The 10,447-nt window shown below is 43.2% G+C and overlaps 2 protein-coding genes across 3 annotated transcripts; one reads left to right on the top strand and one right to left on the bottom strand.

The window, feature by feature from the left end:
* Nucleotides 1-234: 234 nt before the first annotated feature.
* Nucleotides 235-4,402, bottom strand: klhl31 (kelch-like family member 31). Of its 2 annotated transcripts, none has more exons than XM_084470948.1 (3): nt 4,266-4,402; nt 2,157-3,359; nt 235-2,050 (listed from the first exon to the last, which is right to left on the bottom strand). In XM_084470948.1, exons 2-3 carry the CDS (start codon nt 3,329-3,331, stop codon nt 1,318-1,320), a joined length of 1,908 nt encoding a protein of 635 aa, XP_084327074.1. In that variant the 5' UTR covers nt 3,332-3,359; nt 4,266-4,402; the 3' UTR covers nt 235-1,317. The 2 variants fall into 2 exon arrangements, with proteins under 2 accessions (XP_084327074.1, XP_084327073.1); XM_084470947.1 differs by having other exon boundaries at nt 2,157-3,362; nt 4,266-4,391.
* Nucleotides 4,403-5,076: 674 nt separating this feature from the next.
* eloal (elongin A, like) lies at nt 5,077-10,173 on the top strand (the record flags this gene model as incomplete). Its single annotated transcript, XM_084471013.1, has 11 exons — nt 5,077-5,151; nt 6,206-6,262; nt 6,379-6,491; nt 6,579-7,536; nt 7,652-7,751; nt 7,917-8,075; nt 8,145-8,242; nt 8,473-8,653; nt 9,304-9,421; nt 9,585-9,691; nt 9,941-10,173. The coding sequence occupies 11 exons, from the start codon at nt 5,077-5,079 to the stop codon at nt 10,000-10,002; spliced, it is 2,028 nt and encodes a 675-aa protein (XP_084327139.1). The 3' UTR covers nt 10,003-10,173.
* Nucleotides 10,174-10,447: the final 274 nt, after the last annotated feature.

Below are 10,447 nucleotides of genomic sequence, written 5' to 3'. Positions count from 1 at the left end.
TATTTTCCAGTAAATCTTCCTTTATTACACATTATTATCAATATGTATTGACTTCAATGCAAACGTAAAGTTAATATACTAAAGTACAATAAAGTGAAAGCTAAAGTAAACAAGTAAATGTAAGTACTTCGAAAATATCCAAAAAAGTCAAATTTCATTATTAATTATTTGGGTTGGGATGAAGTGTGTTAATACAGATGATTCCTAAGCGATTAAAAAATCAATAAAGACAAGTTTGCACAAAATAATTGCTTTTTATTTAGCATTTAAATAAATAACTGTTGATCAGTAGCACACAATCTACTACAACTATTGAATTTAAATACAAGTATAGAAATAGATCATGAGCAGTCAAAGAGTTTTTACATTCTTTTGTTGTCCTCACTGAAAGCTCAGGCAGATAATATTTTCCTAACATCTTTTTCTTTTCTTTTTTTTACAAAACATCACGTCTAAACCATTGTAATCCCCATCACTCTATATTCTGCAGAACATAATCTAGTTCCTTGCATGTTGCATGGATAGGCTTGTGAGACACATAATGCCGGCCTGGGTATTACTCTACATATGACATGTATACAGACAAATTGAAGCCCTGAAGAGAAATGTGTTGAAACTTTGACTAAAAACACCTACTCCTGGTAGATGCTCTCATTTCAAAGTCTGAACCCGCTCATTCCAACCATTCTTGTGACATGAATGCAATGCTGCACCCAGAGATGGATTATCAGATATTCGATAAATTGAAATATTGTAATTCCACTCAAGTGTTTAAATTACCAAGTGTCTATATTAAATATGGCCGCGATTGGCATCATTTTTCATTGTTTAAAAAATAAAATGCCTACTAACCTCACCTCATTGAGTTCTAAAGACTTTACGATATGTGGCCACCATAACTTGCTTGTCAATATAATTCTTTGCCATAAACCCATTACATTTACATAACTACTGTGCCTTCAGAGTGGACAAAATCCTCCTATCTGGATTGGACCCAAAGCAAATTTCTCTCAGATGATGAGTTTGATGTATTCTTTTCTGTGCCTTCATTTTTGTCTGCTACAATGACATGATATGATTTACATAATCAATAATACTGATTCCCTTTGTATATCAGCTAAGGGTTAGCATTTCAGTTATGACATTTTGATAAATGCAAATGTAAACCAATTTATTAGCCATTTCCCATAACAACATTGCATGGGATGGAAATATTCTTCTTTATTCGTCTGTTTACCGATGAATCTTACTGTTTCTAGAATTTGTTACCAATATGTTGTCCTACGATACAGGCATTATAGGCATTTATCTGACAATTCATATACTAACTGGTGCAGAAGAAACTGAACTGGTCCTAGACTCTCGTGTTTTACGTGTGGGTATGTTGACAATACAGCATGAGATACCAACAGTGGCTTCCGGCAACTCGTCATCCTCAGTCCATTCATTGATGTCAGGGCTGTAAACCTGGATGCATTTCTTGTACTTCTTCTCCACCTCGTTCCACCCTCCCAGGAGATAGACCTTTTCGTTGAGAATAGCCACGCCGGCGGTGCTCACCCCGGTGCGAAGAGGAGCACAGTAGCTCCACTGCCCGTTGTGGGGGCTGTAGCACTCCACAGCAAAGACATCGACCCTTTCTCCGCGACCTCCCAGCTGGCTTCCCCCGAGGACGTAGGCCCGGTCTCCCACCGTGACGGCGCAGTGCCAGCCCCTGGGTGTGCTCATGCTGCTCTTATCCTGCCAGCTGTCTGTGGAGGGGTCGTAGCTGCACACGGCCCTGGTGTACGCGTTGTTGATGTATCCCCCGGAAACGAGGATCTTGCCGTCGATGATGGAGCTGGCGTGGCAGCAGCGGGGCACCTCCATCGGGGCTTTCGTCTGCCACTGGTTGGACGAGGGCACGTAGCACTCCACCGAGGACTGGACGCCCTCCGAGTTGCGACCGCCGATGGCGAACAGGAGCCCGTTGAAGGTGTTGAGGCTGAAATGGGTGCGCTTCTGGATCATGTTGCTCAGGTGAATCCAAGTGTTGAAGCGGGGGTCGTACCTTGGATAAAAATTGTACGATAAAAGTTAAGGATTTGTGGTCATTAACGACAGAAAAGTCATGACTACAGATTACTTTAGGAATTGGCTGATAGCGGTTTACTCACCTGCAGAAATTGCTGACGGCATGTTTAGCCTGGTTCCTTGCGTCATTCTGGTCCTCACCGCCTGCCACGTACAGAAAACCATCCAGGACTGCCACACACTGATTAAAGCTCTTGGCTGGCATTTCCGTCAGCTTATTCCAGACATTATCACCATCCCTGTAGAGAACCTCCTTGCTCAGAGACTTCTCCGTCAGAGCTGGGCGTCCGCCGACGGTGATCATCACCCGGAGGCCACCGCGCACCTTGGTTCTGCGTGACTGGAGGATGTTCTGTTGGTATGGCAACAGGTGGTAATTCATGGCGTCGACCAGAAGACGGTGGCACTCGGGGTCTTGCATCATGCGCGGGGCGTTCTGGACGTGGTTCACCAGGTCTTGGGCGGAGATGGTGCCGAAGCGGATGTGGGTCAGGAGATCGGCGGCGTACTTCAGCCTCTTCTCGTCGTAGTCCAGCCACTTCATGGCGATCTGGAAGACGGTGACCTCGGAGGGCAGCTGCAGGGAGTCGTCCGACAGGAAGTCGCAGATCTGCTCAAAGGTGAGCTTCAGGAACTGCTCCATCTCGGAGAACTCGATGAAGTTCTCCCGCATGAACTTCTGGGCCGACTTTTTGGTTTCCTTGAGGTCGTAGGTGTCGGCGATGTTGGCCACGTACATGCAGTTCTCCACGCTCAGCTCCTGCATGAGGAAGTCACTGCACATCTTGACCAGGGTGTGGATCTGCAGCAGCATGGCCGCGGCGATCGTGCTGCCGATGCTGTACAGGGACAGCGTCAGCTTCCCACTGTAGGCGTACGTGATGGCAGTGGCCAGACCCACGGGGGACAGCTCGTTCAGGTCGATGGTCTGCAGCGCCGTGTCCTTCTTCAGGATGTTCTGGATGTATTGGCTGCAGGACGCCATGACCACCTTGTGGACATCGAAGGACTTTGACTTGGTGGCCACGGTGAGGTCGCAGAGGAAGCTGTCCTGCCTCATCTTGCTCAGGCCTTCCAGTAGGTTGGGGGCGTACACGGCGTCCGTGACCTCGGTGGAGATGCAGCTGAAGCCGTTGCCCCCATCCAGCAGGGTGTTCAGCCCGTTGATCTTGTTGACGGGGCTGTCCTCCACCATGATGGTCATCTCGTTGATCTCTCCCTTGTTCTTCTTGGTTGCCTTGTTCTTCTTGGGAGCCATGGCTGAAGCAGAGTGTCACGGCCCAGGTCTTCTGAAAGCAAAACACACGCATCGGAAGATACGTTTTATTTATTTAAGGGGTTCATTGTGTGCGTCTTGCAAATGTCTGTGCCCCGACCGAAATATGATGCCTTGATGATAGACAAACAGATTGGAAATGAGGAATTCATGAATTAAAACGCGTCTAATTAAAAACGGTCTGATCTTATTGTTAAAGGTGCTACTGTCCTGTTCACTACGCTCTGTTATTGCCTTGTCAAATTACCCTTCACCAAAGCACATTTAACGTAAAGCACCTTAGTCAGAATACATTTCGATAAAACAAAAACACATTAAATATTAGTTTTTCTTACAGCATATGATCCTTAACAAATTGGAAAGCTGCCTCAGGGCTTGGTGATAGTGAAGTAAGTGCGAGCGTCAACATTCCTCTCTCTGCATCTGTCACAATTTATCAGTACGTGTCCAGGAATAGCAACGGTGGCGGGTCCAGCATGGCGTTCCTTTTATAGACTTTGAGGCCTGAAGAAAGCACCTCGTGTTCTCGTATTGTTTAAGTAAAAATATAAATGAAACCAATATTATTTTCGAGTTTGTTGTCCTATTCCTAGATTGAAACCAAAATACGATATTCTCATTAAAGTGAGAGAAATAGGCCCTATAACGCCTTGAATTATTCTCACATTAGCTTATTAAGCGGTGGTTTTGCAGGAAGGTGGTTTGCTCACAGTAGGCTTTGTAGACTACTTAGTTGTTTATACATACATACCGTTTATTTTGTTTTGAAAGCAAGAGATATTTTGGCAAATGTATATTTGGCCTCACACACAAAGCACGGAAGCAAGGACACCAATTGATTTTCCAAACCATGTCCAATCCATAATACTACACAATAAAAACAACGTGCGTGATTTATAAATCAGAAGTTACTCACCTGAGGAATTAGGATGAGGCCGATGAGAAAAGCCCTTGCGGCTCTAAATCGTCTGCGGGAGAGAGAGACCGAGGGACACCGTTACTCGATAAGACATAAGGTTAACCCCTCCTCTATGGGAGTGCATGAGAACAAAGTATTGCGCAATAATGGACAGATTAGCAGGACCGACCCAGCAAGACCCCCAACACGCGCGCGCACGCACGCACACGCACACACACAGATCCAGCAGAAACGTCCATTATAAATGAAGATCCAAATACTACAAAGGATATAGGATTATTTCAAGCCCACTTTCGATGTCTATTAAAGTATCAACACAGTTGTTTCAATAGCTTTGGATTGATTTATGTACGTGCCTCGTCCATGGCATATCGATTCCAGGCAATTTAATTGGGATTTGTTAGACTGTATTTGCATCCATCCAAGTCCAGATATTTTCCTTAGCAGTAGGCCTATACTGTTATCGTTACGTACAAAAATAAGCCTAAATAATTATTTAATAGTATCATAGAATGTCATTTTTAAAATGTGCCAGAATGTGTATTGTTTTAGCTTCTAAAAATAAACATTTCATTGAGGCCCCTTTATGTAGAGACATTTGGGTCAGTGTCTCATTTAATGGTCTTTTCAGAAGAAATTACGTTCCAATCAGCCATCCATTTAAATGGCTCTAATGAGTTGATCCAGTGAATGCAGCCTGTACAATAATGACCAGGGACGGATTATCGGTTCATGGGTGCCGCCCATTATATAGTGTCATGGATATCCGTTTCCGCGTGTGTAAACGATTACACGTGAATAAAGAGTGATGGCCAGCTCGGATCTGGTGAAAAAAGTGATACAGCTCAAACTACAACTCAAGGACACGTCGAAGTCTACTACGGTAGGCTACGTTTGTGCAGGCCTAGAATGACACCCACAAACGTTAGACCTGTTAGACCATGTTGACCTGTGCTGTTATTTTACTTTATACACATGGCGTTACGAGAGCTGGGCTTCTCAGGCACTCATGTCCACACGTTCACAGTTGTTGAGGTAATGAAACGGCCTAGGCCAATTGCGAATGAAGGGCTGATAAACGCGGCCATGGCAAACCAGGTCATGTTTACACTATCAAGATAGCCTGTTGTTCACAACTCGGCATATTGTGACGCCCTTAAAGTACAAACCATTCAGTTTCGCTTAATTAAACTAGGTTTATATTAAAAAAAGTTCAAGGTCGTTGAAATGATGACAAAACAGTGATTCAAAACGGTAGTTTCTTAATGGTGTGTCCCAGTGGCCTTTCCTTGAAGCCCCATTCCTTGCACTCAGCTTTGGTTTTACGCAGGCTGCTGCTGACCGAATGCTATAACAGTCGTCTCTCTGCGGCAGGGGGGCAGGTTCTGTTGCCTTGGTGCTAAAATTAACCTCACTTCCAGTTGTTCAACTTATGGCTGCTGTCCGTCATTACTGCAAGAGTTCTGTCGGCTTGCCATTGGTCACTTGGTTTGGTAGACGACTCAATCATTGCTCATGAAGTAATGCCCGAAACTTTCACTCCCCAGACATTACATGGGTTGTTTTAATTTATTGAATGGCCTGCTTGGGTGTAACCGAATGCATTTTAAACCAAACTTGGGAGCAGTTGCATTACCCATTTATAGGTCGTAGTAAAATGATCAGCCAAAGTGGGTGTGTTTGGGGTTCCCATAGATAGCTCCTCCTCAAAATGCAAGTCAGCAAGTCACACTCTAGTGATCCAAATCCAGGATTACCATATTTGGCATGAAGGCCTAAACTTTCATCAAAAATCGTATTCCTTTTACCACAAATTCATGCAATTTATGAAACGCACAAATGGTTTACGATTCAGCTAGATTGTATATGCAAACTGATTGACGGACAGGAATATATATAATGGAGGTGTTAATGTATTTTGTTTATTTTTCTCACAGCTTCTAAAAACCTTGCAGAAGCTTCAGGATCTGGATGTCTCCTTGGATATTCTTTCCGTAAGACTTTTGTTTTATATATTTGAACATTTGTGACTACAACTGTTTCCTCTGTACTCTTAGTTCTGACTTTTTTGGAGCTGAGGTTATAAATTTTGCATTTAAAATCCTGACAGGAAACCGGTATTGGCAAAACGGTAAATTCTTTGCGGAATCATAAGGTCGTCGGAGAAGTTGCTAAATCGGTAGTAAGATACTGGAAGAAATTAGTGCCTAAGGACTCCATAAGGTGCTGTTTCACATTGCTTTCTGTTTTTTAAATTGAATGCAGTAATTCTTTGGATCATTTTTCTAAATTATATTTGCTTAAACACAGCAATCCAGTAGATTCAGACACTTCACAAACTACACAATCGAAAAATGGATTAGAGGAGAAAATCCACACAAGCAGTGGAAAGAAGGACAAAAGAGGAGATTGCTTAAAATCTCAGGGCGAGAGCAAGGAAACACCAACAGCAACTAAGGGTTCAAAGAAAGTTGACGACAAAAGACCTGCTTCACCACAGGAACAACGTAAGGAGAAGAAAAGAGAAGATGATCTGTCGGGAAGCTCTCTGGAAAGAGAAACTCTCCAAATTCCAAAGGACAAATCTAGTAAATTCAAAAAGGACGATGTAAACAAAAGCCTTAAAAAAAACCACCAAGAAGATGAAAATAATAATAAACATGACGGGCATCATGACACTGTGCATCGAAGCAAAACCACTAGCAAGGACTCAAAATGCAGGCCAACCCGTAAAGAAAAAGCACATAGCACACCAGACACTGAAAAACTCTACGAAGACAAAGAATCAAAGAAAAAACATCCAAATCTGAAATCGAGAGCAGAGCAGCCTGTTCAACTTCCTCTCCCTTCTAAAGCTGAAGCCAAATACTCAAAGACTTTATCTGATTCAGCCAGTGAGAAAGAGGAGGGCACCAAAACGTTGGCAAGCTCTTGGGTCAGCAAAAGAGAGAGGAAGAAAGTTGTTGAAAAAAATATGCCTAAAATGATGAAAAAGTTGGAAAGTGAAGGACATTCCAAAACCAGCAGCAAAAAGACCAAAATAAAAGTAAATAACTCAAGCGAGGATGATTTAGCGGGATCAACCATGTCTTTTGAGTCTTTCCTGAGCTATGACACCAATGCATCGAAACGGAAGGTGAGAAGTGCATCCAATCAGCCTCCTCCCAAAAAAACAAAGACTCGGGAGAAGGGGGAAGCCCCCAAACAACGAGAAACGAAGACCTTCAAGTGGCCTCCGCTCTTGGAAAACGGCATCGGCATGAATAAGGTACACCGCACTCTTGTGGACAGTTTCAAGTGTATAATGAATGCACAAATTGCCAGTATAAGTACCGCAATTGACGCCGCCTGGTTCAGGACTAACCCCTTCTTATTTATATTAGGTTAAAGATAACGTAATGGACTTGCTCAACACTCCTTTGCCAGAATTCCTGCCTGAATGTGACAAGTTCTCCGTTGTTGACTACTATGAGCCCAAGAGAGGTTGGTCTTGTGTGTATACATAAGTAGAAATATGGGTGCTGTCACTGCTGTGTAGAGTAGACCATGAAAGCATCTCGTCTTTCAGTTTTAAGAAATGTGTAATGTCACTGAGGCCAACTGTTCATACAAGTCAACCTTTATTCAATAGCTTTTTTTTTTTCACAGTAGAGAAAGAATCGTTCGATGACACTGGGGAGAAACACTTCACCGGCCATCGGTGTAATAAGAAAATGCAAGTGTACTCTGGGAACAAGACCACCTTCCTACCGAGCATGATGAGCTTGTATCAACAGTGCATCCGTGCCCTCCAGAACAACATTGACAGTGAGTGAAGCCAACTGTCCCATATTTGGGCGTTCAATATGGTGAATGTTTGTTGGAATGTTCTCTCAGTGCTCTACGATACCGGAGGTGTCCCGTTTGAGATCCTGGAGCCAGTGTTGGAGAGATGTACACCGGATCAGCTGCTTCGGATTGAAGAATACAACCCTGTAAGAATCTGGAGATGTTTGGAACCTCTTTGGAACCTCATTCTCCATTGAATCATCGTTGAGTCACTTTAATCCAAAACCACATAGTCATCTTGTTCAAGTATGCCTACAGGTAGGGTAGCATGGGGTTTGAAGCAGAAGCCATTTTTTTTTTACTTGCGAGTCAAACAACACTAACTGCTAGACTATCCTGCCCGGAAAGGATGAATGATATTTCCCCCTCTTCATAGAGCTACATCGGAGTGTCCGACCACCTCTGGGGGAGACATTGTGAGAGAGACTTCCGAGGAGCCAGGCTCCTTGAGTACGAGTCCTGGAAGGAGATGTATGTCCGGCTCTCTCAGGAGAGGGAGAACAAGTTCAAAAGACTGGCCAAGACCATCGTCTCTGCTCACTCAAAGAAACCTCAAGGTAGTGTATCTTGTTCTACTGGGCTGTGTCTTTTGAAATGTTTTTTATAAAAGGCCTTAATGTTGACTGTATAGTTTTGAATTTATTATAATCCCATTTTCCCCACAGTTTTGTATTAATGAGTAATCTATCTGTCTTAAGTGAACGTTAGAATAGGTGACTATTCATTTTTTTCATTAAAGGTCAGCTCATTTATTTGGAATCATGCCCTAATTATCTAGCCATGAGAGGGCTTCTAAGTTATAAATTATCACGCAAAATTGCTTTAATTTGGTTCATCCTTTTCCGGAGGTTTAGCTGTCGGGTTCTAATGCCGTCCAGGCTTTGTGCTTCAACTAGTTGGTCTGAATGGGCAGACCCATAAATTCTGTCCTGCCTAGCCTAATATAACCTGACCATCTGTTCACTGGTCAAGTCTGTAGGAAAAACAATCTGAAATGCTGTGGGCTGCTAGAACAAGAGAACCAATACCAAAGAAGAGTTAGATTTAGAACTTTGTTTGTTGAACCCACCGGGAAATGTATTCACTTTAAAATGAAACATTTCCCTTTACATGCAAGTAAACCTGGTGGTTTGTTTGAACACCTGTGCTATACGCTGTTTGCATCACATTGTAAAAATGACCAACTGCCTGTGCCCTTGCGGTGCAGGTCGCCAGGTGAAGATGGCATTTATTCACACCGTTGCTAAGCCTCCGAGGGATGTACGGATTCAGCAGGAGATGTACGGAACAGCTGGTGCCATCCAGCCCAGCGCAGTCAGAGCCAGGTGGGTTCCTGTGGCCATGAGAGCTACAACCTAACCCTGTTTCCTTGTTGATATTTTCATGAACAAGCATGAATTGAATTGAATACAGCCTGCATTTCATTGGGTGTGTGTATATTTGTATTTTCCTTGAACACCTTGAACAAGATGAACTGTTTCCTTTCAGTGTCAAGATTCACGAACACCGACCCAGACCAAGCTGTGTTGAGCCCCCTAAATCTAACCCCACCAATTCAGGGACGGCAAATTCACAAGACCCTCGTAAAAGAACAAGTAAGACTAGACGGAATGACAATTTGGCTTTAGGGGGCATATGGGGAGGAGGAGTTTCGTAATTAAACTCATAATGGTTTTCACTCTTTTATTAGATTTTCTAGTTTTCATGGTTTATGTTTTGTTCTCATAGAGATGGGGATATATAAATCAATTATTTGCACTCTCTTTTGCATTTGCATTTTCTCTGCTGATACACTAATGTGGAACATTACCAACCATGAGTAATGTGTGCATTTTCTATTGCAGGAGTTGCTCCAATGATGGCAAAGTCACTAAAAGCGTTCAAAAAACAACTAGGACGCAGATGATTGCTCTCACTAAATCAATCCACACACACACACACACACACACACACACACACACACACACACACACACACACACACACACACACACACACACACACACACACACACACACACACACACACACACACACACACACACACACACACACACACACACACACACACACACACACACACACGTTCATGTTCACAATGTTGAACTGCAGTATCCATTCATAACTAGAGACAGAGTAGGCATAGGTTCCTCTTGTATTATCTTGCTTTCTGATACGCTTTGTAAGAGATTATGTTTTTGTTTCTTTCATAATATTCACTATTAAACGAGCATCTGAAAGGGCAATCTATTGCTGTGCCGTTTGGTTTTGTATGTTTTTGTGGTTTTAGCTTCTCGGTCATTAGGTATGATTTGGCTCCCTCTAGTGCTCATGGAAAGAAACTGGCGCATAT

Source organism: Micromesistius poutassou, assembly GCF_964030765.1.
Source record: "Micromesistius poutassou genome assembly, chromosome: 7".
In the NCBI taxonomy this organism is placed as follows: Eukaryota; Metazoa; Chordata; class Actinopteri; order Gadiformes; family Gadidae; genus Micromesistius; species Micromesistius poutassou.
Note: the sequence above shows the minus strand (reverse complement) of the source record. Positions and strands in the feature narration are given on the sequence as shown.

What these genes read in the sequence shown, in the direction of transcription:
- klhl31 (XM_084470948.1), bottom strand. Translation starts at nt 3,331, where the DNA reads ATGGCTCCCAAGAAGAACAAGGCAACCAAGAAGAACAAGGGAGAGATC. An exon ending in GCCGTCAGCAATTTCTGCAG is followed by an intron (nt 2,051 to 2,156) that starts GTGAGTAAACCG and finishes TTTTTATCCAAG; the next exon opens with GTACGACCCCCGCTTCAACA.